Source organism: Balaenoptera borealis, assembly GCF_965194805.1.
Source record: "Balaenoptera borealis genome assembly, chromosome: 19".
NCBI lineage: Eukaryota > Metazoa > Chordata > Mammalia > Artiodactyla > Balaenopteridae > Balaenoptera > Balaenoptera borealis.
The window spans coordinates 65,686,676-65,713,106 of NC_138878.1; the positions used below are offsets into that span (position 1 = coordinate 65,686,676).

A 26,431-nucleotide genomic window follows, 5' to 3' on the forward strand; every position below is an offset into this window, starting at 1 on the left:
GGTCCCCAGCCATGCTGGTGTCTTACAGAGTCCACAGAGGCAGTAGGACAGACAGATGCACGGGGGTGTGACAAGGGGCAGGCTCTGTGTTGCACGTTACCGGTCCCTTCCTAGCAGCCGCTCAGAAAGAGGAACAGCCCCCCAGGGCCTCACACTGCTCTCCCTGCAGGATGGGGCCCAGGAGATAGCAGGCTCTGGGGATGTTTCAGGCCAGATCTGATACTCACCAGATCCCCCTCCCCCACTCTGCCTTCCTGTCCTACCTCCTCATGCCAAATCCAAATCCAGAGAGTGACATAACATCCCAGAACATGAGGCTAAAAGAAGCAGGCCTAGGAGCCACCCCAATACCTGTTCCAGTTCTTATTCTGCCTCTTACGTAGGCTGTGTGATCTGGGGCAGGTAACTTCCCTTTCCTGAGCTTCTGTAAATGCAAATCTTGTTCCTTTCTTTCGTCATCTAGTCCAGTCAGTCAGTATTTGTTGAGCAATGACCATGTTCAGTCATGGTGCCAGACACTGGAGATTCACTGGAGAAGCCGACAGATTCCTTTCCTGGGCTCATGGGGCCCAGAGTGCTGAAAACAGACATTGCAAATATTTACATGGCAAACAATTCAGTTATAGTCTTGTGAGACTGTTACAAGTTGGAAGAAAAAAGAAAACGGGGAACAATGAGTTTCATTAACAGGTAGACGCCATGAAGCCTGGGTCCTGGTTGTGAGGTGTCCTTCTGGTGGATGGATGAGTAGTTAGCTCAGGGGTGGTGGTGGCAGTGGTGGTGGTGGAGGCATCCTTGACCAGAAAGATCTTGAGCTGTTCTCAGAACTGAGAGCAATTAGGCGAGGGCTGGGGCCTTGCCACACAGGATCTTGAGCGCCATGTAAGTATTTTGGATTTTATCTTTAAAGCAATTGGAAAATTTTAAACAGCAGAGAGTATGAACAGATTTCTATTAGAAAAGGATTACCACCATATAGAAAATGTAATGCAGGAGGGCTCTATTGATAATTAACTCTATTAATAGTAAAATTCCAACATTAATCTCTCTCCTGGATGATGTGTTGACCAGTATTTTAAGTCATTCATGTGGTTTTCTCCTATAAACCTTACACGAACTTATAACTCAACATGTATTTATAGTTGAGTGGAATGAAAAAGGAAGGCTTCTTGGTCTGGCAGGTTGGAAAGGACATGGCTCCGTTCACACTGGCTAAGGGGGCAGGCTGAGGAGGTACGGAATTGTTCAGTAGCTCTGTGTATGTGTGTGTTTGGGGGAGACATGGTTAAGTGTGATGAGTTTGGCTGCGGAGGGAGAGCGACGTTTGCTGGGGCTGATCATTCACAGCCTGGAATATCAGATGATGCACCTTGACTTTGTTTCAAAGGTGGAAACTGTTGGAAGGGTTTTGAGCAGGGCAGGTTCAGATCCGATACAGTTATAGGAAGAGTCCTTCGGAGGTGGTGAGAGGAATGAGCTGGAGTAAGGAGTGGAGCCCGGATTGGAGGACCAGGAAGGAGGCTGATGTGATGAAACAGACAAGATGTCCTGAGCCTTGCGATGGATCAGGGACATTGTTAAGAAGGGCTCAGGGGGCACAGCATGTGGATTTGGTGGTTGGATGTGAAGTGCAGGAGACTGGGGAACTGAAAGCGCTCCCACTCTCTGCCTTGGTTGCCTGGAGGAGCCAACGGGGCGGTCATAAATGGGGTGACCCCGGGAGAGAGGGACGCATGGGAGATGCTTGGAAGACTGATCACCGTTCTTTAGAGTGAAGCACAGCCCTGCCTCCTGAGCTGGGACTGGATTTTCTTTTCCCCAAACACTTCCCTTCACTGACTTCCTTGTGTCTATAATTCAGCACCATCTTTTTTCATCTCCCTTCTTCAAAACCTCTGAGTCATTTCTGCCTCCTCAGTGCCCCTTCCTCCCCTGGGCAGAACTCTTCATCTCATTCTGTGAATTCTTTCTCCAGGCATGGGGTAAGAGCATAGGTTGGAAGTAAAGAGTTTTTAAAATGAACACACAGCCAGGATCTGTGAGGCCATTTATATCATTGCTCTCCCAGCAAAGGGAGAATGATATCAATGAACAAAAAAATTTTTTTGAGGAGCTAAATACTGACTATTTTACAGATTTTTTTTTTGATGTGGACCACTTTTTAAAAGTCTTTATTGAATTTGTTATACTATTGCTTCTGCTTTATTTATTTATTTATTTATTTATTTATTTATTTATTTATTTATTGGCACTGAGTCATGTGGGATCTTAGCTCCCTGACCAGGTATTGAACCTGTGCTCCCTGGCGAAGGCAAAGTCTTAACCACTGGACCATCAGGGAAGTCCCCAGATTTGTTGCAAGTCATCCATTTACATGTCCAAGATGCTCCACAAATGAAAAATTGGATAAGATTTTAAAACGATGCCCAAGAGGGCACACAGCAGAAGCAAGAAGAACTACGATCCTGCAGGCTGCAGAACAAAAACAACAATCACAGAAAGACAGAAAAAATGAAAAGGCAGAGGATTATGTCCGAGATGAAGGAACAAGATAAAACCCCAGAAAACCAGCTAAGTGAATTGGAGATAGGCAACCTTCCAGAAAAAGAATTCAGAATAATGATAGTGAAGATGATCCAGGATCTCAGAAAAGGAATGATGAAAATGCAAGAAATGTTTAACAAAGCGAGAAGGACTAAAGAACAAACAGATGAACAACACAATAACTGAAATAAAAAATACACTAGAAGGAATTAATAGCAGAATAACTGAGGCAGAAGAACAGATAAGTGACCTGGAAGACAGAATGGTGGAAATCACTGCTGAAGAACAGAATAAAGAACAAAGGATGAAAGGAAATGAAGTTAGTCTAAGAGACCTCTGAGGCAACATTAAATGCCCCAACATTCACCTTATAGTGGTTCCAGAAGGAGAAGAGAGAGAAAAAGGACGTAGGAAATTATTTGAAGAGATAATTGCTGAAAACTTCCCTAACATGGGAAAGGAAACAGTCACCCAAGTCCAGGAAGCGCAGAGAGTCCCAGGCAGGATAAACCCAAGGAGGAACACGCCGAGACACACAGTAATCAAAGTGGCAAAAATTAAGACAAAGGAAAAATATTAAAAGCAAAATGGGAGGACTTCCTTGGTGGCACAGTGGTTAGGAGGATTTCCGTGGTGGCCCAGTGGTTAAGAATCTGCCTGCCAATGCAGGGGACACTGGTCCAAGCCCTGGTCTGGGAAGATCCCACATGCCGCAGAGCAACTAAGCCCGTGCGCCACAACTACTGAGCCTGCACTCTAGAGCCTGCGAGCCACAACTACTGAGCCTGCGTGCCACAACTACTGAGCCTGCGTGCCACAACTGCTGAGCCCGTGCGCCTAGAGCCCATGCTCTGCAACAAGAGAAGCCACTGCAAGGTGAAGCCCGTGCACCACAACGAAGAGTAGCCCCCGCTCGCCACAACTAGAGAAAGCCCGCTCGCAGCAATATTTTTTTTTTGATCAGTCTCCCAGAGTAATGGAAATAAAAAAACAAATGGGACCTAATTAAGCTCAAAATCTTTTGCACAGCAAAGGAAACCATAAACAAAACGAAAAGACAACCCACAGAACTGGAGAAAATATTTGCAAATGATATGACCGACAAGGGATTGGTCTCCAAAATTTACAAACAGCTCATGAGGCTTAGTATCATCAAAACAAACAACCCAATCAAAAAATGGGCAGAAGACCTAAATAGACATTTCTCCAAAGAAGACATACAGAAGAGGCACATGAAAAGATGTTCAACATTGCTAATTACTAGAAATGCAGATCAAAACTACAATGAGATATCACCTCATACCAGTCAAAATGGCTATCATCAAAAAATCCACAAACAATAAATGCTGGAGAGGGTGTGGAGAGAAGGGAACCTTTCTTCACTGTCAGTGGGAATGTAAATTGGTACAGCCACTGTGGAGAACAGTATGGAAGTTCCTTAAAAAACTAAAAATAGAGCTACCATATGATCCTGCAATCTCACTCCTGGGCATATATCCAGAGAAAACCATGGTCTGAAAGGATACATGCACCCCAATATTCATTGCAGCACTGTTTACAATAGCCAAGACCTGGAGGCAACCTAAATGTCCATCAACAGAGGAATGGATAAAGAACTTGTGGTACATATATACAGTGGAATATTACTTAGCCATAAAAAAGAATGAAATAATGCCATTTGCAGCAGCATAGATGGACCTAGAGATTGTCATACTGCGAGAAGTAAGTCTTACAGAGAAAGAGAAATATCGTATGATATCACTTATATGCGGAATCTTAAAAAAATGATACAAATGAGCTTATTTACAAAATAGAAACAGACTCAGAGAATAAACTTATGGTTACCAGGGGTAAGGGTGGTGGGGAAGGATAGTCAAGGAGTTTGGGATTGACAAAAAAAAAATTGTATATCACTATATTGTACACTTGTAACATATAATATTGTATATCAACTATACATCAATAATAAAGTAAAATAAAATAAAGTAAAATAAAAACGATGCCCACACATCACAATCATAATCAAACCAGTGGGAAAAAATTTGAAAGCATCCAGAGAAAAGTGCCAGGTTCCATACAGAGCAAAAAGGATTTGAACGATTACAGGTTTCACATCAGAAACCACTATGGTCAGATTTATACTTCTGAAAAACAAGAAGAGCTAACCTGGACTTCTTCTGGATATATTCTTCAGGAATGAAAGCAAAATAGTCATTCTTAGAGGAAGGAACACTGAGAGAATGTGTTGCCTGCAGAACTGCTCTAAAAAAAATGATAAGTTCTTCAGGCAGAAAGGAAATAATTCTAGAGGGAAACTTGGAAATTCAACAATAAAGGAAGAGCAAAAGGTGGTAAATATCTAAGTAAATGTAACAGCATATTTTTCTCGTTTCCTCTTAAGTTCTTTAAAATATGTATGGCTGTTGAAAGCAAAAATAACAATGTCTGGTTGGGCTTTTAATATATGTAGATGAATACATATAACAGCTACAATATGATGGGGAATGAGGGTGAAAGGACCTGTATGGTGATAAGGTTTCTGTGTTTCTCTTTAAAAAAAAAAAAAAAATTATTTATTTATTTGGGTGCTCCGGGTCTTAGTTGCGGCACACGGGATCTTCATTGCTTCATGCGGGATCTTTAGTTGCGGCATGCGAACTCTTAGTGGCATGCAAACTCTTAATTGCAGCATATAGGATCTAGTTCCCTGACCAGGGATCGAATCCGGGCCCCCTGTATTGGGAGCGTGGAGTCTTAGCCACTGGACCACCAGGGAAGGCCCCTATGTTCCTTTTGAAGAGTTAAAATATTAACTCTGTGGAATTAGGTGTGTGTATTATAATGCCTGCAACGGCCACTAAAAAAACATGTGAAGATTTTCAGTTAGAATATCAATAGATATAATGGAATACTAAAAATATACTCCAAAAAGCCAACAGAAGGCAGGGAAGGGAAACTTGAAGAGCAAACAATAGAGGGGATAAAGAGAAGACAAACAATAAAAGGGAAAATGTAAATACAGCCTTGTCAGTAATTACATTAAATATAAATGGTGAAAGCACAATTAAATGACAGAGATTGTAAGACTGGATTAACAACAAGTAAGACCCAAGTATATGCAGTCCTCAAGAGGTTCACTTAATACAGTGGTATGAATAGGTTAAAAGTGGTATAAATAGGTTAATAGGATGAAAGACTGTATTATGCAAACATTCATCAAAAGAAAGCTTACGTGGCTGCATTAGTCTCCTATTGGTGGTGTAACAAATTACCACAAACTTAGTGGCTTTAAGCAACACAGATGTGTTGTCTTACTGTTCTGGAGGTCACAGATACAAAATCAGTCTCAGTGGGCTAAAGTCGAGGTGTCAGCAGGGCTGGTTGCTCTTAGTGGCTCTGTGGTGAGAATCTGTTTCCTTGCCTTTTTCAGCTACAAGGGTCTGCCTGCATGCAGCACCTGGCTTGTGGCCCCTTCCTTCCATCACTCCAACCCCTGTTATCACGTGTCCTACCCCTGATTCTGATCCTTTTGTCTCCCTCTTACAAGAAGCCTCGTGAATACACTGGGCTCACCCAGATTACCTAGGATAATGTCCCATCTCAAGATTCTTAATTTAGTCGCATCTGCAAAGCCCCTTTTTGCTATGTAAGGTAACATATTCACAGGTTGCAGGGATTAGGGCTTGGATATCTTTGGGACAGCAAGGAAGTGACATTACCTTCCTTGGTGGCTGTGCTGTACAAGACAGTACAATAAAATGTATCAGAGGCCTTAGAGCAAGAAAATTATCAGGGGTAAAGATAAAAAGGTCAATTCATCAAGAAGACATAGTAATCCCAAATGTGTGCACACAAAACCGCAGAGCTTCAAGGTATATAAAGCAAAAACTGACAGAAATGAAAGGACAAGTAGATAAATCAACAGTTATAGTCAGGGACTTTGAGACTCCTCTCTTGGTAAGTGATAGAGCAAATAGATGGCCAATCAGCAAGGATATAGAAAACCTTGACTATACTATCAACCAACTTGACCTAACTGGCACACAGAGCACACTCAACCAACAGCAAAATACACCTTTTTCAAGTGTGCATGGGATACTGGCCAAGATAGTCTTTATCCTTGGCTATTAAACAAAGGTTAACAGATTTAAAAGAATTACTATCATACATCACTTCTTTTCTGACCCTAATGGAATTTAAGTTAAAATCTATTATTAGAAAGCTATCTGGAAAATCTTCAGCTATTTGGAAATTAAACAACACACTTCTAAATCATCCATGGTGAGGAACTCAAGGAAAATTGGAAAATATTTTGAACTGGATGAAAATGAAAATACACTAACCTTGTGAGATGCAGCTAAAGCAGTGTTTAGAAAGTAAGACCAGCAAGTGCTCATATTTAAAAAAAGAATGGTTTTTGGGACTTCCGTGGCGGTCCAGTGGTTAAGACTCTGCACTTCCAGTGCAGGGGGCATGGGTTCTATCCCTGGTTGGGGAACAAAGATCCCACATGCCTTGCGGTGAGGCCAAAAAAAAAAAAGAAAGAAAGAAAGAAAGAAAGAATGGTTTCTAATCGCTAACCTAAGTTTTCATTTTAAGACACAAGAAAAAGAAGAGCAAACTTACCTCAAAGTAAACGTAATAAACATTAAAGGGCAGAACTCCATGAAACTGAAAACAGAAAAACAATAACAGAAATAAATGAAAGCTAAAGCCAATTCTTTAAAAAGGCCAATAAAATTGACAAACCACTAGTCAGAGAAATCATGGAAAAAAGAGGGAAGACACAATTTGCCAATATTTGGAATGAATGACAGGGTATCACTACAAGCCCCACTGATATTAGTAGGGTAATAAGAAAATATTACAATTCTGTGTCCATAATTTTGATGACTCGTGAGAGACATAGACTACCAAAACTCACTTAAGAAGAAATAATCTGAATATTCTTTAAAAATATTAAAGAAATTGAATTTGTAGTTAAAACAACTTTCCAACAAAGAAGACTCCTGTCCAGAGTGGCCTCACTGGCATGTACTACTAAACATTTAGGGAAGAAATAATGCAATTTTACACAATCTCTTCCAGGAAATAGAAGGGAAGGAAACACTTTGCAGCAATTTTATGAGGTAAGCATTACTCCAAACTCAAATTAGGCAAAGACAGTACAAGGAAAGAGAGCTGCAGACCAATATCCCTCAAGAACATAGAAAAATTCTCACCAACATATTGGTATATGGAAGCCAACCATATCTGAAAAGGATAACATATCATAACCAAGTGTGATTTATCATCAGATGCCAGGCTGGTTCAATATTTGAAAACCAGTAAGGTTAATCCACCATGTTAATAGACTAACAAAGAAAACCCACATCATTATATAAGCATATGCACAGAACGATTTGATAAAATTAATAAGATGCCCAGCTATATAGGAATAGAAGGGAACCTCCTTAATCAGATGGAGAGCGTCTGGGGTCTACATTTACCTAATGTCATACCAAATGCTTTCCCTCTGTGGTTGGGAAGCAGACAATGATGCTCTCATGACTTCTGTTCAGAATTGGCCAGTGCAGTAAGACAAGTAAGAGGGAAAAGAAGCTTACAGATTGAAATGGAAGGAATAAAACTGTCTTTATGCCCAATCTACATGATCCTGTATGGAGGAGTTCCTAAGGAATCTACAAAAGAGCTTCTGCAACTAGTAGGTGAAGGAGCAAGTTCTCAAGATAAAAGATCAATATTCAAAAACCAATTGATTTCATTCCACAAATTAACAAAGGACAACTGGAAAGCAAAATTAAAACACAATACTATTTACTATAGCACCGAAAACCATGAATGTGTAGGAATAAACATAAGAATATATGTGTAAGATCTGAAGACTAAGAACTATAATACGTAGGTAAGAGAAATTAAAGAACAACAAAAAAAAGATATACCACATTTATTGATTGAAAGACTCAATATTTTAAGATATCAGCTCTCTCTAAATTGATATGTGTTCAAAGAAACACCAATCAAAATCTGAACTAGCTTTTGTAGCAATTGACACGCTGATACTAAAATGGAGGTAGAAATATGTAAGAGCAATAATAGCTCAAGAATTTAGAAAAGGAATAAAATTGGACGTCTTATTCCAAGACTTTCTATGGAAGGAGCAAATGTAGTGGACAGTGTGGAATTTGCATAAGGATAAGTAGAAAAAATAAACAACAGAGATCCCAGGAGTAAACACACATATATGATCAATTGATTTTTAACGAAGGAACAGAGTACTTCCTTGAGGAAAAGATAATCTTCTTAACAAATGTTTCTGGAAGAACTGGATATTTATTTGGAAAAAATGAAGCTTCACCTTTACCTCACACCATACACAATAATTCACATGAAATGGATCATAGATCTAATTGCAAAAGCAAAACCATAAAGTATCTAAAAGGAGACATTAAAGAAAATCTCCACAACCTTGGATTAGACAAAGATTTCTTTTTTTTTTTTAAAGGCTTTATTGAATTTGTTACAATATTGCTTCTGTTTTATGTTTTGGTTTTTTGGCCGCGAGGCACGTGGGATCATAGCTCCCAACCAGGGATCGAACCCGCACCCCCTGCATTGGGAGGCGAAGTCTTAACCACTGGACCACCAGGGAAGTCCCAAACAAAGATTTCTTAAGAAAGGTACAAAAAGCAGAGAAAACAACAAAAACAAAAGATTTATTGGACTTCATAAAATTAAAAACTTTTGTTCTTCAGAAGACTGTGTTAGGGAACTTCCCTGATGGTCCAGTGGTTAAGACTCTGCACTTCCACTGCAGGGGGCGAGGGTTCCATCCTTGGTCAGGGAACTAAGATTTTGCATGCCACATGGCGCGGCCAGAAAATAAATTAAAAAAAAAAAAAGACCGTGTTAGGTAATGGAAAAAACAAGCCAAGACTAAGAGAAAATAGATACAGTATAAATATATATATATATATATATATATATATATATATATATATATATATATATATATATATATATATAGTGTGTGTGTGTGTGTGTGTGTGTGCGCGCGATAAAGGATTTGTATGTAGGATAAATAAGGACTTTTACAAATAAATAATAATAAAACCTTCCCACTTGAGCAAAACAGTTTAAACAGACATTTCTCAAAAGAAGATATATAAATGACCAATTAGCACATGAAAAACTGCTTAACGTCTATAATGATTAGAGAAATGAAAACTCAAATGAGTTACCAATAAAGTTGATGAATCAAAAAATTATACTGCACCGAAGAGGGCAGCTACAGAAGAGTACAGACTTTATAGTTCCATTTTGATGAAATTCTAGACCTGGTAAAACGAATTCCTAGTGAGGGGCACTGCTTGCTGTTTGGCTCAGTGTGGGTTTGGAGGCTGTAGGTTGACTAAAAGGTCACCATGGAATCTCAGGAGTGATGGCAATGTTTCATATGTTGATTGTGGTGACAGTTGCTACGTGAATGTCTACATTTGCCAAAGCTGATCAAGCAGCACAAAGGGGGTCCATTCCACGTCTCAATATACATACACATACTTACTAGGCAGGCTCAACCAGTGTCCATCCCACCAGGATGAAGTCAACCTGCAACCACGTGTCTGATTTGCTTCCATAAGAAATGATACAACGTTAAGGACTCAAGTGTTCCTTTCCTCTGCTGACACAATGGACATCAGCAGTATCTGTAGTTAGGTCACTCCCGGTGAATGGCAGTCAGTCCCTGAGTCCCGGCTCGTGACGAGCCTCCATCTCTGTCTCCGCGGCCATCCTTCAAAGGCCCAGTGTGTCAGCAAGGAGGCAGAGGCTGGCAAACATCCACGGAACCAGGCGTCCTGTCCCCTTGGCTGTTAAGGACCCTGTCTGCAGTGAGGCTCTGGGGGGGACGTTCATACCTCATTGAAAGACCACGTGCCTTGTGCCCACTCCTGTAGCCACTCCTCCTTCCTGGATATCCTTGTCTCCTCCCGCTCAGTTCCCCTGACTGTCTAGGCAGGGCGGTTGCTCCCGTCCCCGGGTCTGTGTACATCTTTCCCTCTACCCTGTTCTCTATCCACACACACAAAAGGTGTTATCCTGTTCATCACCCAGATGTCTGCCCCCTGAAAGCATTTTCCCTCATTAGTATCTTTCAGGTACAGGGCTGTAGAGCAACACCACCCCCAAACCTGACGCTGCCCAGACGTGACCCAGGCCGTAAAGCTGCAGAGGACAGCTGAGGGAGGGGTGTCACCATGACAGGTAGCTGTGGAGGTATCCTGTGCCTCTAGCCCCTGTCTTTGTGGGGCTTACCTTGTTCTCCGGACCTATTCCTGGCCCCAGGTTTACCACTCATCCAACAGTGGGTTGCAACCCAATGACTTGGTGGGAATGACAACACCTGGCTCATCACGGGAAGTTCCAGCTGCACAGACACTTGATGTCTCTTTGTCAGTCAGTCAGTGTCTGTTGGGAACCAGGAGCCTGCCAGGAGCAGTTTTTGCTTTAGTTAATTAATTAATTAATTTTATTTTTGGCTGCGTTGGGTCTTTGTTGCTGCGCGCGGGCTTTCTCTAGTTGCAGCGAGCAGGAGCTACTCTTCGTTGCGGTGCGCGGGCGTCTCATTTTGGTGGCTTCTCTTGTTGCGGAGCACGGGCTCTAGGCGCGCAGGCTTCAGTAGTTGTGGGGCACGGGCTTCAGTAGTTGTGGCTTGTGGGCTCTAGAGCTCAGGCTCAGTTGTGGCGCACGGGCGTAGTTGGTCCGTGGCATGTAGGATCTTCTGGGATCAGGGCTCGAACCCGTGTCCCCTGCATTGGCAGGCAGATTCTTAACCACTGCGCCACCAGGGAAGTCCTTAGGAGCAGTTTTTTAAGTGGCGTCTAGCTCTCTGTTGCAGGTGGTGGATGTGGTGACATGAACCCATAGGGCTAAACCTCACCTCTGCCACTGGGGCTCAGCAGAGAATTCACACAGCCTCCGGTACACCCGGATACCTGGGGTCCTGGTATGGAGCCTGAAGCTACTGCAGAGCCCCACCTTCCTGGGGGCTCCACTCAGACCTGCAAGCTTCTCAGTAACCTGAGAAGTCACTTGTTTTCTCGAGGATGATATATGCTGCTTCCACAAGCCAAGAATGCATACCCAGAATTGTGCCTCTTTCTCAGCGTTAGGTGTTGCGAGGTGCAATGGCACGTGCTTTACTACACAGGGTGTGTCTTGGCAGCCCTCAGAGAATAGGACCTCTATAAAGGTCACTGCTTTGGCAGGCTCTGCATCTTTGAATTTCCCTTTCTTTCTTTCTTCCTCCCTCCCTCCCTCCCTCCCTCCCTCCCTCTCTCTCTCTCTCTCTCTCTCTCTCTCTCTCTCTCTCTCTCTTTCTTTCTTTCTTTCTTTCTTTCTTTTCCTTCCTTCCTTCCTTCCTTCCTTCCTTCCTTCCTTCCTTCCTTCCTTCCTTCCTTCCTTCATCTCCCACCATATGGAATACATACCAGAGTACTCTCCACCCTCTAACCATCAGGTCCAGTTAGCAAGATGTCATCAACGTTGTGGACAAATGGGATGTTCTGCCCAATGTCACGATGCCGAGGGTCCCTTTGGACTGTGCTGTGAAAGAGGGAGAGTTAATTTCTCTCTGGACAGAGTATGAACGTGTACTGCAGTCCATCCTAGGTGAAGAACGGCTTCTTAGTTACCAGATCCACAGCTGCCTAGAAATGACCAAAGGCTGCCTGATTCTGTTCTAGGAAAAATATACATCCCGCGCAGCAGCTGTGACAGGGCTTAGCGCTGGGGGAAGTCTGAGGCCCTCCACCACCAACCACCCCTGATCCGCTCAGTTTCTGCAGGGGCCAGGCTGGTGTACTAAGCAGGGGTGCGATGGGCCACCACCACTCCCTCCCTTAAGTCTTTGAGGGCAGCAGTAACCTCTGCTATTCCACCTGACCACAGGGTTGTTTTTGATTTACCATACACTGGGTTATATGAAAGTTATATTGTTTTTTTTGTTCATACCGGGCAGCTTGCAGGATTTTAGATCCCCGACCAGGGATTGAACCTGCACCCTGGGCAGTGAAAGCGCAGAGTCCTAACCACTGAACCTCCAGGGAATTCCCTGGAAAGTTATATTGTTAAGTATACAGATTCTGCTTCCTTTCTTTAAAGACTGTGTAACTATGTTTTGGAAGTTGATTAAATGACTTTGTGGTTCAGCTTTGTGGTTCTTTTCAAGGCTTAAAAAAAAATCTGCTTTTGGGTACATCCTAGGGTTAGTTTGGTCTTACTGTGAAGGGTAGGTCTGCTTGTGATAAATCCTCTCAGTTTTCCTTCACCTGAGATTGTCTTTATGTCCCCTTCATTCCTGAAGGATAGTTTCACAATGCATAGCATTGGGGATCAACAGTTCTTTTCTTTCAGCACTTGAAACTGTTGTGCCACTACCTTCTGATAAGTCCAAGGTCACGTGAGTGGCGGGTTCCCTCCACAGTGAGGAGGCATTTCTGTCTCACTGCATTCAAGGAACTTCTTCCTCTTTTTCTGGATTGTGATGAGTCTTGGCATGGATTTCTTGGGGCTCATCCTGTTTGGGGTTCACTGAGTTTCATGAATGCATAGACTCATGGCTTCTGCAAAGTTTGGGGAAATTTCAGCCATTATTTCTCGAATAGTTTTCCAGTCTCATCCTCTTTCTCCTCTGCTTTTAGGACTCAGATCCCAGGGATGTGAGGTCATTGAGACTCCGTTCTCATGCTTTTCCAGAATATGTGCTCACTGGTGTTCAGACTGAGTAATTTTTATCCTTGTATCTTTACATCATTTCCTCTGTTGCCTCCATTCTGCTCTTGGGTCCGTCCATCCATGGAGCCTTTTATTTTAATTATTGTATCTTTCAGATCTGAAATATCCATTGCGTTCTTTTTTTAAAATTTATTTGTTTTATTTTTGGCCGCGTTGGGTCTTCGTTGCTGCGCGTGGGCTTTCTCTGGTTGTGGCGAGCGGGGGCTACTCTTCGTTGCGGTGGGCGGGCTTCTCATTGCGGTGGCTTCTCTTGTTGCGGAGCACGGGCTCTAGGCGTGCGGGCATCAGTAGTTGTGGCTTGCGGGCTCTAGAGTGCAGGGTCAATAGTTGTGGCTCAGGGACTTAGTTGCTCTGCGGCATGTGGGATCTTCCTGGACCAGGGCTCGAACCTGTGTCCCCTGCCTTGGCAGGCGGATTTTTAACCACTGCATCACTAGGGAAGTCCTCCGTTGTGTTCTTTATGTCTTCTCTTTCTTTGCTGGGCCTTTCTAGTTTTTTAGATTTATTTTAAGCATGTGTGTAATTGCTCCTCAAAGCATTTTTATTATGGCTGTTTTAAAATCCTTGTCAGAAAATTCCAAAATCTGTGTCATCTCAGTGTTAGCAGCTGTTAAGGATGGTTTTTTCTCACTCAAGATGAAATTTTCCTGGTTCCTGTTGTGACAAATGATTTTTCAAATTAGACCTGGTCATTTTGGATATTATGTTTTGAGAGTCTGGGTCTTATGTAAATCTTGTTATAGAAGGACTTTTCTTACACGTGGCTGGGGCACTGACTCATTACTGCCAGGTGGATGGGGCAGTCCAGGTACCCTACTCGGTCTCCTTTGACACCCACTGTGTCATTCCTGGGGTCTTAGCAGTCTTAGTGTGTCTGCCGCCTTCTCTCTACCCTTCAGAGTACAGGCAGACCTTGGAGATATTGCAGGTTCAGTTCCAGACCACAGCAATAAAGCAAATATCACATTAAAGCAAGTCCCACAGTTTTTTGTTTTCCCAGTGCATATAAAAGTTATGTTTACACTATACTGTAGTCTGTTAAGTGTGCAATAGCATTGGTCTAAAAACACAATGTACATACTTTAATTAAAAAATAATGCTGTTGGGGACTTCCCTGGTGGCGCAGTTGTTAAGAATCCACCTGCCAATGCAGGGGACGTGGGTCGATTCCTCGTCTGGGAAGATCCCACATGCCGCGGAGCAACTAAGCCCGTGCACCACAACTACTGAGCCTGCGCTCTAGAGCCCGCGCACCACAACTACTGAGCCCATGTGCTGCAACTACTGAAGCCCGTGCACCTAAAGCTCACGTTCCCCAACAAGAGAAGCCACTGCAATGAGAAGCCAGTGCACAGCAACAAAGAGTAGCCCCGCTCGCTGCAACTAGAGAAAGCCCCATGCGCAGCAAGGAAGACCCAACACAGCCAAAAATCAATAAAATAATAATAATAATAATAATGCTGTTGGAAAAATGGCACTGATATGCTTGCTTGATGTGGGTTGCCACAAACCTTCAATTTGTAAAAACAAAAACAAAAACAAAAAACTCCCTGCAATATCTGGGAAGTACAATAAATGGAGGCATGCCTGTATTCTTATGTTTGTTGTGTATGTAAAGTCCAGGAGTTTTACTGTGCTTTGTGGGGGGTTAGGGAGACATACTTCTATTTTCTCCTGCTCCAAAACTGGAAGTCTGAAATGCAATAGGAAGACATATATATTATATATTGTATAATATATATATATTATACAATATATATATTATTATATATTGATGATGTTCCCAGTGACGTTAGATAAATTCTTTTCAAATTCGAATAATAGGTCCTTATTCTATTTTGGATTTTCCACTCACACAATTTTGTAATCTTGAGCAATACAGTTTTATTCCATCCCTCAGTGCCTATCACTTTTTTTTCTTTATTTAATTGGTTGGTTCTTCCAGGCCTGCTGAATAGAAGGGTAATAGTGAACGTTCTTGGCTCAGTCTCAATTGCAGACAGAAAGATTGCACGTTTTTACCTTTAAAAATGATTTCTATTGTAGATTTTAAAAGATGCTTTTACAAATAATAGGAAATTCCCTTTTATTCCTGAGTTTTTTTCATTATAAATTGGTGATGTATTTTATCAAAAGCTTTGCGTCTGTTGATATGATGATTTTAAAAATTTCTTCTTTTAATGTTTGAATTGTATTGATTGATTTCTGAGGATGAAACGACCCATGCATTCCTTAAAAAAAAATACCTGCATGTTCATGATATATTACTCATTTAATATAGCAATGAATCTTGTTTGTGAGTATTTTGTTTAGGAAAACAAAAAATAGAAAAACAGAGCTTCCTGTGATTTTCCCATTTTGTAGTTTCTTTGTCAGGTTTTGGTCTCAATTTTTTTCTGGCCCGACAAAAGGTGTTGTGGGGAGTATTCCTTTCCTTCCCTATTCTCTGCAGAAGCTTGTGTAAGTTTGGTGTGTGTGTGTGTGTATTTCAGAAGTGCATACGTGTTCAGAAGCATTCACCAGTGAAGCTTTCCGGACTCAGAGTTCACTTTTTGGGAAAATTTTAAATCACAGAGTCAACATATTTAATATATACAACAATCCAGATTTTCTATTTATCCTAATGTCCATCATTTTGGTAAATTATATTTTTGAGAATTTTTGTCCATTTCATCTACATTTTCTAATATAATGGCATAAATTGTTCATAAAATTCTTTATTTATATAAAGTCTATAGGATCTGCCGTAGCGTCATGATAATAGTAAAGCATGCCTTCTCTCTTTTTCCCTTGGTCATTGTGCCTAGGGTTTATACGTGTGATTAATGTTTTCAAGAATGAAGTTTTTTGGCTTTATTGATTTTTCTCTACTTTTTGTTTGTCCTCATTAGTAGCTACTCTTGTCATTGTTATTTCCCTGCTTCTACCTTCATTTGGAATAATTTGCTATTCTTTTTCAAAATCATTGGTAATTGAGAAGTCTGTTGCTATTTTTCTAAAATGTAAGGATGTTAGTTATCTTTGAGGGTAGAATCAGGTGGCTCCCAAAAGGTCCCAGGGGCTCCTGGTGGTCTGTGTTGGGAGTCCAGGCTAATGGTCGTTAGGTGGTGTCCACTGCGGGCAGCTGCTGTGCCTTCCGGGGTCCGTGCAGTCTTCCTCCCTGGAGCGTGGGGTCTGGGTCCTTCCTGGGCTAGCGGACGGCGAGAGCAGCATACACGCTGGGCTCTGCTGGGGGCTCCCCTGACTGGGGGGCAGGGGGTGCAGTCTCCCGTCTGAAGGTCGAGTGGTTCAGCTGGGCATAGGTCACATCCTGGGGGGCTTCAGATGCGGCGGCCTGCGGTGGGGGAGAGGGAGGGTGTGTGGTTGGGGTGGGGGAGGCCTGGGGGCCGGGACAGGATGGGACCCACCTGACTGTCCCTCTGCCCGTCCTCTTCCGCTTGTCTGTCCTTCGTGTCCAGCAATCTCCCCGACAGGGAGGAAGGAGAGGTGGCCACCCCCTGCCTTAGTCTTGATCTTGAGTGGTTCACCTGGGCGTACGTCCCCTCCTGGGGGTCTGCATCCTGCCTGTTCAGCTGGAGGGAGAGAGTGGGACAGAAAGGGGACTTCCTGGATCCGCTGTGATCTCCTCCCGTCAGCTTTCCGCTGTGTTGCCAGAGTGATGCTTTAAAACCTTAGATCAGGTCACTTTCCTGATGGAAACTCCGGGGACCTCCTAACACCTTGGAGCCTCTGGATTCTTTGTACGGTTCTGATTTCTGTATTAACACGTTATCTCTCTTGCTCATTTGGCTCCAGCCGCACGGCCATCTTCCGGCAAAAGCATGTCCCTGCCTCAGGACCTTTGCACTTGCTGCCCCACCCCCCATGCACTCTGTCACCTTCTCTTGCTTTACTTTCCTTATCAGGACCTTGCATTCTAGGACGCTACCTGCTTCTTTACATATAGTCTCTCTCCCCCACCAGGTGAGCTCCCTGCTGCACCTGCAGCACCTACAGGGAGCCGGGGGGATGTGCTCTCCTTGTGCACCACTTTTGGGTGAACGAAGGAAGGGGGGCCTGGGGACTTTCAGGTGATTCACTTATTCACAAATCCTCTTGAGACGTGGGACTTGTCTGCAATGCCAGAAGGTCAGACAGAGAGGACGAGGAGCCAGGAAAGGGGACCCCGAAGGAGGGGCCATGAGGTCACAAGGAAACAGGAGGGGTGGAGGCACAGCAGGACGACCCAGGAAGCCCGGAAGGAGAGGTCAGTGCGGGACGCTGCTGGAGCTGGGACGTGAGGACAGAGACGTGTCCACTGGACTGAGTTTGGCAACAAGAAGGTCTTTGGTGGCCGGCACAGGAGCAGGGGTCTCACCGGCTGGTCCAGCTGCACCCCCTCCTCAGGCTGTGTGTCCTTCACGGCAGCATCTGCTGGGGCGGAACAGGGTGTGTGTCGCTTGGCGGGATTCCTTGAGGTCCCTCAGGGCTGGAGCCCCCGCAGTGCATCCAGAAGGGGCCACTGAGACCCAGGGGTGAGGGGACGTGTGGGGTTTCAGTCCGCACCCCCTGAGCCCACCCCGTCCCAGCCTTCCCCTCCCCCACCGCCTCCAGGACCCTCTGTCCCCCACCCCGTCCTCTTCTGCTCACAGAGGGCCTGGTCCTGGGCGGCGGCGGCTGGGCAGGAGCTGGGGAGGAGGCGGGCGTGTTAGGGGGAGAATGAGGGGGAGCTGCGGGTGGGGTGGGCCTGGGGGTCTTCGGGGCGGGAGTTACCTGCTCTGCAGGCCTCTGTCCTTGGGCTGTGGGTCTGTAGCCCCTGCGGGAGGGTGGAAATCAGCCTCGCCCTGGGCTGGGGCAGATGACAGAGGCTCGGCCCTGCGACTGTTACGACCCCCGCCCCTCACACGGGATTCAGGAGGAAAGGAGGCCTGAACTCATACTTGCGTACATGTTTCAACAGTTCATGAGATTGAAAAGGAGGAAAATACCTTGAATTATACATGTCAGCTGACAGTACGTGTTTTCTTTCTAGATTTTTGAGTTTCAGTCTCTGGACGATCTTTTTCTAAGCTGACCTTGCCCATCTCTTAACCTAATTATTAATTAGTAACCTAAGGGAAACTCTCTTAGGTTTCCCTTTGGCTGGTGACCTAAGTCCACCACCTCCAGGGGCCTGGGTCACCCCGTTCCCTACTCACCCGACTTCCTGTGTCTGCTCTGACCCCGGTGTCGGATGAGGAGGAAGAGGAGGACGAGGAGCAGCAGGACGAAGGCCACCGAGACCCCGATGAGAACGTTTAGGTGCCATTTCAGACCTGGGGCACCTGTGATGTCATGAATAAGCCCAAGATGCCACTTAATTGAGTGCCTACTGTGTGCAGACTTGTGCTGGCGTCTGTGCATTTATCTCCTCTAACCCACTCCACCCATTTTACAGATGAGGAAACTGAGGCACAGAGAGGGAATTCACAAACCCCAGGTGACCCAGCCTGGAGGTGGCAGAGCTGGGATTGGAACCCAGGGCTGTGGGCTCCCTGAGCTGTCCTCCTGCTGCGCCCCGCCCAAGGTGGACACCAGCTTTGTGCTATGAGGGCTCCTCATCTGCAGGGGGGTCTGCAGGGCTACATGGGGTGGACTCTGTGTCTCTCCCCAGGATCCCTACCCCACCCTGCAGGGCCCTGATGCCCCTGGGAAGGTCCGGGCTGGGCTGGGGGCTCTGCCCTCCTGAGCTCTGTGAAGCCCGCCCGTCATTTCATCTCACCTCACAGCAGGCCTGTGAGCATGGTGGGACCAGGGAGCTTACAGACCACGAACCTGAGACTCAGAGGAGAGAGACCACCTGCCCAGGGCCCACAGCAGGAGCGCAGAGCTGGGTCTGAACCTGGAGTCTGACTCCAGCCCTTGCTCCTTCCACTCAAGCTGGGCTCCCTGAGCTGAAGGGGGAGGGCCTGGACGCCCTGGGCCATTGTCCTGCCCCCCCTCCCTGTCCCCGTACAATGCCACCATCACTGCAGCGGAGGGGACAGGCCCCCGTACAGTCACATCCTCAGGGGCCTCCCTGTGAGGCCTCCTCTCCTGGGGGGTCACAGCCAGAAGTCAGAACTGAAGGAAATCTAAGCTCTGGGCCACGATTCTCTGCTTTTACGCTTGGAGAAACTGAGGCCCAGGCAGGGGAAGGGAGTCCAAGTCAGCGTCTCCACAGGTGCCTGAACCAAGGGCATAACTCAGCCCTGCCCCCCTGGACCCAGCACCATGTCCCACAGACCCTCATTCACCCGTCTGCGGGCCTGGCTCCGTGGGGGGAAGGAGCTGATCCTCAGAGCCTCCAGGGGGTCAGGACGGGGGTCAGGGGTCAGGGGTCAGAGGCTGCTTCGATCCTTATCAGCCTTGCTGCTCCTGCCCCAGGATGGGCCCCGACATTCCCTCTCCATGACCCCCCCGCTTCATCCACCAGCCTCAGAGCCCCTGGAGCCCTGGGGTCCTCCTGGCGTCTCTGCTTGACCCCCAGCCTGTCCTTGAGGATCTGAGGGCATTAGATCCTCCCAGAGACTCTGAAACTGCCTTGGGGTGGCCTGTGCTCCCTCTGAGCAGAGAGGCCTCAGTGACTCCCCAGTTGTTGAACTGGGGCCTGTCGGTGGGGGGCTGGGGCCCCCAGAGTGTCCTGGGAATGAGGACAGGAAGGGAGTGGGGCTGACCCTGGAGTCCCCACCTCACCAAACCTTTCCCTTACACCTGCCCTGTGGTCTCCTCTACAGTCGTCAGGTTCCGGATCCCAGGCGAGGTGAGAAGGTGTGGGAGGGGATGGGAGGGCCTCTGAGGGGCAGAACCCCTCTGGGTGACCCTCCCTCACAGCCCCCTCACTCACACCCCAGCCCAGGGTGCTCAGGGGACAGAGCCCTGAGCTGAGTCAGAAAGGACAGGGTCAGGGCCCCTCACCTGAGACCACGAGCTCCAGGGGGGCACTGGCGTGTGACAGCAGGTAGGGGTTACTGCTGAGTGAGCTGTAGCACCTGTAGGTCCCACTGTGGGCTGAGGTCACAGGACTCATGGAGAATTCGGCCTGGAAATGCCGACCTCGGTACTTTGATCTAAGACGCAGTGGGAGATGGGCTGCCCCCTCCTTGGACAGAAGGAAAGTTTCCTTTGTGCTCCCTGACTGACACAGCAGGGTCACGTTCTCTCCTGAGGCCACCACGGGGCCCGGCTGCACCGAGAGGGAGGGCGTGTCAGGGAACCATCCTAGAGAGAGGAAGGGGGGTGAGGGGCTGCCCGCCCCCCTGGTGCTGAACTGCGACTCAGCAGGGCCTCCCTGAGGCCCCTCATCGCTGTCTGTCTCTGTTTTCTCTGAGTCTCTCCCTCTCCCTGCCCACCCCCGTCTCTCTCTGTCTCTCTCCCTCCCTGGGGACCCCGCACGCCTGGTCCCAGCATCACCACCTGGGGCTCCCCCGGCAGGGCCTGTGCAGAGTCTGGGTCCCTGACCGACCCGCTGGCTCCTCACCTGCCACCAGGACGTCCAGGGGGTCACTGGGGGCCGACCACTCGGAGGAGAGGTTGTGCCCACCGTAGCATCTGTACCGGCCCCCGTGGGTGCTGGTCACCGGGCCCAGGGGGAAGTCGGCCTGCGAGAGCCCAGCCTGGGGCTGCCGGCCAGGGCGCTGGGGGAGGGCCTGTCCCCCCTCCTGGGACAGAGCGAATCTGTCGTAGCCGACGTCAGAGCGACACTGGAGGGTCAGGCTCTGTCCAGAGGCCACGACAGGGCCCTGCGGGGTCAGGAGGGAGGGCTTCCCAGACACACCTGGGGGAAGACCAACCCTGGGCTGTAGGGGCTGGTTCCTCCCGTGAAGCCCCTTCTCCCGTCCTGGTCCCCAGGCCTCACTGTCGCTCACACTCTGTGTCTCTGTCCTGTGAGCCCCATTCCCCCCTCACCCCACCCTCTCATCTGGGACAATCCTGGGAGAAAAGCATCTAATAATCTGTCTCGTGCCTCAAAGTGCGTGAGGCCAGGGTGGGACTTCCTCACCTGGGACCAGGAGCTCCAGGGGGTCACTGGGGGCTGACCACACCTGGGGTTTGTCCCTGTTAAAGCCGTGGCATCTGAACGTCCACCTGTGGCTGGGGGTCACGGGACCCACGGGGAGCAGGGCCTGGGTCTGCCCATAGGGGCTTCGCTGTGCATCCAGGGTCCCAGAGGACTTGTGTTCTCCTTCCTTAGTCAGAATGAACCCGTCCAATCCCTGCCATGAGCCACACCGGAGGGTCACGTTCCCTCCCGAGGTCACCACAGGGCTCGGCAGGGCTGAGAGGGTGGGTTTGCTGTGGGCCCCTAGGAGAGAAGGAGGGAGCTTGTGAAATGGGGCTCACACCCCCCTTCCCCTCCCCCAGGGCTGGGCTGTGAGAGGGACACACCCCTGAGAGCAGACCCCCTTCCTGAGGGCAGAGCCTGAGGCCGGGACCCCCGAGTGTCCTCTCACCTGTCACCACCAGCTCCAGGGGGTCACTGCGCTCTGACCATTCAGTGAGTCTGCGATAGTAACAGTGATATCTCCCTGCGTTGGGCTCTGTCATGTGTGGGATGGAGAACTTGCCCTTGTTCCTGGGCTCCAGTGGGGGCCGTCTGTCCCAGGAAGCTGAGCTTCCCTCTTTATCCAAACGGAACTCCCAGGCCCCCAGGGTCCCCTGACACCAGATGGTCACGGGGCTCCCCCAGGGGATCACAGAGCCTGGCTCAGCCCAGATGGTGGGTTTGGGGAGGGTCCCTGGAAGGACGTCAGAGGCTGGGTCACAAGGCATCCTCACCCCCAGGTCCCCAGCTCTCAGCCCCAAACCTCCCAGACTCCCCCTCCTTCAGCCCAGAACCGCTGTTCCCCATCCCCATTGCCTGGGGGTGGCCCCTTGTCCCCATGAGGAGGAGGGAGCTGGGACACCTGGGGACAGACTCACCTGCCTGCACGTGGGTCCTCAGGCCCACACACAGCCCTGGAAGAGAGACCCCGGTGAGAGATTTGCCCTGAACCCTGAGCAGCGCCTCTCCTCCCCGTGAGCCTCCTGAGTCCTGGGGGCTCCTGACAGAGCAGCCTGGCTGTGGGGGGGGGGGGTCCCTCCGTGCCTAGGGCTTCCCCTCCCCCTCCTCCATCTCACCGAGGCAGAGCAGGGCCGTGAGGCTGGGGGTCATGGCGTCTCGTCCCTGTGGTCCAGGCGGTGCAGATGGAGGAGACCACGGTGCCCTCAGGACGGAGACCCGAGGGTGTGTCCCCCGGGAGGCTGGTCCTCCCCGTCACAGGGCTGTCACGTCAGCAGCCCCACAGGAAGGGGAACTGCCCCTGCTTGACAGCCTGGCTCTCATTCCCATGACAGACCCGGTGTCTTCCTGAGACGCCCCTTCCAGGTGAGGGTGACCCGGGCGCGTCCTTCCCTCTCAGAGCCTCGCCGTGGGGTCTCCTTCATCCTCAGCCCGTCCATCAGCACGTCCCTGTGGGGTCCTCACCATGGACAGGGGTCACCCAGGCCCTGGAGATGCTTCAGGGAGGATGCAGGTTCCTGCTGCCCCGCAGAGCTCAGATCAGCAGAGACGCACGTTTAACATCTACCTACAGCTCCGTGGAGGTCAACGTGGCAATGAGCACAGAGGAGAAGTTCAGGGAAATAAGGGAAGGAAACATGCCTTCTCCCCTGGCCCCGCGGTGTGGGTTTTCTTTCTAACTCAGCCCCCTTCAGGGACTTCTCCCTTTTTCGTGCATCAGCGATCACCCCATCTTCCTGGGAACAAGCCTCTGAGTCATTCCTTTCTCCTCGGTGCCCTTTGTTCCTTGGGCATTGTCTCCTTATTATGTGCTCCTGTCTTCACTTTTATGGGACAGAGAGCGGGTTAGTGCTCTGACGTGGGGGACAAAGCTGATTGAATTTAAATATTCCTCGTCATCCTCCCCCGTGTACCCTGAGCCCTGAAGTTATGTCTCTGAGCCTCAGTTTCCTCGCCTGCAGCATGTTGTTTGAACCCCACTCTTCAGACAGGTTGTGGGCTCAGTGGTGCCAGGACATGGATGGGACCCAGTATTGGTTAATTTCTAGACCTGATTAAGGCATTTGGGATGAGACATGAGAGGGTCAAGGTGTCAGACCCCACCGTCAGGGTGGACGACTGATGTGCCCACTCACGACCCCCATCTGCTCCTGACACTGAGAAATGCTACTTATGGTGGGTTTTTTGTTGTTTATTTATTTATTTATTTTTGGCTGCGTTGGGTGTTCGTTGCTGCACGTGGGCTTTCTCTGGTTGTGGCGAGTGGGGGCTACTGTTCGTTGCAGTGCGCAGGCTTCTCATTGCGGTGGCTTCTCTTGTTGCAGAGCACGGGCTCTAGACGTGCGGGCTTCAGTAGTTGTGGCTCACGGGCTCTAGAGCTCAGGCTCAGTAGTTGTGGCGCACGGGCTTAGTTGCTCCACGGCATGTGGAATCTTCCCGGACCAGGGCTTGAACCCGCGTCCCCTGCATTGGCAGGCGGATTCTTAACCACTGCGCCACCAGGGCATTCCCGCTACTTATGTTTTTTATGAAATACATCGGCATGGTCTATTATAGGAGAAGAGAAATGAAAGTTTCTTCAATAGAGAAGGAACCATAACAAAAAAAAAAGAGGTGAAAGTTTAGTGACCACCAGTGCCTGAGTCCAGCAAGTGCTCATTAGAATAGAGGTTTCCACCTCTGTGTGGAAGGACAGGGACCTCAGGTCCTCACAGGCGGGGAGGGCTCAGGGCTTCAGGTCAAGGTTGGAATCGGTGTTGCCCCTCCACCTCGTTTGTGGCAAGGCACTGGGATATCTCTGCCCGCTGACCCAGCCCCAAGGTCAGCACTGAGCCGTGTCCTCTGGGCGGTTGTAAAACAGGGTCAATTCGTTATAATTGTACATGGATATCTGTCCCACCTGTGAGTGTGAGGCTCACCTTGGGGTCGTCCCTGCCAGGTACATGCCTAGTCAGATGCTAAGTTTGAGAGAGCGGATGTTGTGGGGCAGGGCGGCTGCAAGAGGTCACCCATTTCCGCTCTGAATGTCAGGACAGACGCTGGGAGAAACGCTATAGAAAATCAGGTGTCTGGGAGCTGAGCATTAGGAATGAACATAAAAGATAAATCCTAATCATGAGAAATAGTGCTAAGAAGACTAACTACAGAGCTAGTAACTTGTATTATCCTATCCAAGGAGATAGAATACTAGGAGTATGTGAAACATTTTAATTTAAGCATGCTTACACATCTGAAAAATTAAAGAAGGAAATATAAATTCTGGAAACAGCAAAAGGGATTATATTGCAGAAGTATATAGGATTTTAGCAATGAATTAGGCAAACACCTTACAGGTAAAAAAATAATACTTTCATTAATACACTCAAGATATTCTTTCCATCAAGGAGAAGATACAGCTGAAGAGCCAATTATGAACTTGGAATACAATGTTGAGATTGTTTAGGATGCAGTACAGAGAGACTGGAATTAGAAAGTTAAGGTAGATGAGAAATAGAAAGAGAAGGGCCCAAGGATATTGTGAATTTCAGAATGAAATCGGTGAGGACAATGTCTGCGACAGTATGAAAGGCCAATAGTTGGTCTTTTACAGAGAGGTAGCGAGAACTTACAATTGCTAGGGTGCATGTGTCTATACGTGAAATGTGTGTCTTGCTATTTCGCAGCAAAGGGAAGGAAATTGAAGGGAGAAAATGCCAAAAGATATGGGGAAAATACAGTCAAGGAATTAACTGTGAGTGAGGAATTCTATACTCACCCAAATTATCATTAAGGGGCAAAGGTGAAGGGGTCCGCAGGGGAGAAATGCATACATCTGAGAGACTTGGGCGTGTCCGACCTGCTTGGACTCACATCTCCCATGTGAAACCTTCATGTCAGGCTCAGTGTTTCTCCCACAACTGATTATGCCTCTGTTTTCTATTTACCTCTAATGTGAACGTACTAGGATTTGGGCATCACAATTTCACTGACACCGTGGCATAAGATTGAGGTGGAAATTACTATGACCTACAGAATAGAAGGACCTGGGGGTCATCTGTGAGGTGCCACAGTTGGCTCTTACTCACTTGTGAAAGTTGATTCTATTCCCAGCTGTGTATCCAGTGCATTCAAACTGGCATCTTGAAGTTGGGCATGAAGGGAGTATTTACCAAAGAAACAGATAATGTAAACAAATCAGAACGTTGAGAAAAAGCGATGTTTTCATAGAGCTGGTTTGCCAGCACACCACCTGGCTGTCACTTCAGACACCTTGTGCTCATTCATAAATTTATTTATTTATTTATTTTTGGCTGCGTTAGGTCTTCATTGCTGTGCGTGGGCTTTCTCTAGTTGTGGCAAGCCGGGGCTACTCTTTGTTGCGGTGCGTGGGCTTCTCATTGCAGTGGTTTCTCTTGTTGCGGAGCACAGGCTCTAGGAGCGCGGGCTTCAGTAGTTGTGGCACACAGCCTCAGTCGTTGTGGCACACAGGCTCGGTCGTTGTGGCTCGCGATTCTTAACCACTGCGCCACCAGGGAAGTCCACTTTGTGCTCATTCAAACTGACGGTATTTTGGCAGAAACACTTCCGTGTATCATTTTGGAGGAGAATAAGACTTGAGGGGGTCCAGAGAGGGTTTTCGGAAATGGTTTTGGATTTATGTGTTTTAAACTAGACCTGAATTTCACCCATTTACTCAGTTGCTTAAAACATATTCTGGTTCTAGGCTGAAGGGATAGAGGTCAATAGCACACACCAGTGAGTGTGGAAATTAGAAATAAAGCAAAATGTATTACAAGAAAGTGGCAGAGCATGAAGGTGACTTTAGGTGTGGACCCACACCTGTGATGTGGATATAGCCTCAAATCACAGGAGTGAAAAAAGAAGGGGAGTAGTCAAGAATAATCAGTAATGGTAAGGAGGGAAATTACCACCCTTTAATTACAGAAGAGTCTCTACAGGCAACAACCCAGGCATTTCCTGCATGCCAGCATTTATACCCCTTGAAATTCACAGCAGACAGTTCCCTCAATTCATACTGCAGATTTTCCTCCCAAACCTCCTAGTCATACAAGGATCGAACTCACCGAATGGTGGGTTTGTTCCCTCTGTGTTTAC

The 26,431-nt window shown here is 47.5% G+C and overlaps 1 protein-coding gene across 3 annotated transcripts; it reads right to left on the bottom strand.

Annotated features, from left to right (window-relative positions):
• Positions 1 to 15,108: 15,108 nt before the first annotated feature.
• On the bottom strand, positions 15,109 to 26,428 carry LOC309616848 (leukocyte immunoglobulin-like receptor subfamily B member 3). 3 transcript variants are annotated; one of them, XM_082368079.1, is made up of 12 exons: positions 22,456 to 26,428; positions 22,258 to 22,293; positions 21,789 to 22,073; positions 21,338 to 21,640; positions 20,816 to 21,112; positions 20,254 to 20,556; positions 18,516 to 18,641; positions 18,091 to 18,133; positions 17,968 to 18,005; positions 17,696 to 17,748; positions 16,746 to 16,910; positions 15,109 to 16,672 (listed from the first exon to the last, which is right to left on the bottom strand). In XM_082368079.1, exons 1-12 carry the CDS (start codon positions 22,487 to 22,489, stop codon positions 16,529 to 16,531), a joined length of 1,827 nt encoding a protein of 608 aa, XP_082224205.1. In that variant the 5' UTR covers positions 22,490 to 26,428; the 3' UTR covers positions 15,109 to 16,528. The 3 variants fall into 3 exon arrangements, 2 of the variants coding, with proteins under 2 accessions (XP_082224205.1, XP_082224206.1); XM_082368080.1 differs by lacking the exons at positions 21,338 to 21,640; positions 21,789 to 22,073; XR_014237625.1 differs by lacking the exons at positions 20,254 to 20,556; positions 20,816 to 21,112; positions 21,338 to 21,640; ... (1 more) ...; positions 22,258 to 22,293; positions 22,456 to 26,428 and adding an exon at positions 19,593 to 20,244 and having other exon boundaries at positions 16,575 to 17,751; positions 18,091 to 18,124.
• Positions 26,429 to 26,431: the final 3 nt, after the last annotated feature.

Excerpts from the sequence above, each read along its gene's own strand:
- LOC309616848 (XM_082368079.1), bottom strand. The coding sequence starts at position 22,489 with ATGACCCCCAGCCTCACGGCCCTGCTCTGCCTCG. Across the intron at positions 21,113-21,337 it reads CCTGGAGCTCCTGGTCCCAG|GTGTGTCTGGGAAGCCCTCC; the intron begins GTGAGGAAGTCC and ends GTCTTCCCCCAG. Across the intron at positions 20,557-20,815 it reads CCTGGACGTCCTGGTGGCAG|GATGGTTCCCTGACACGCCC; the intron begins GTGAGGAGCCAG and ends TCCTCTCTCTAG.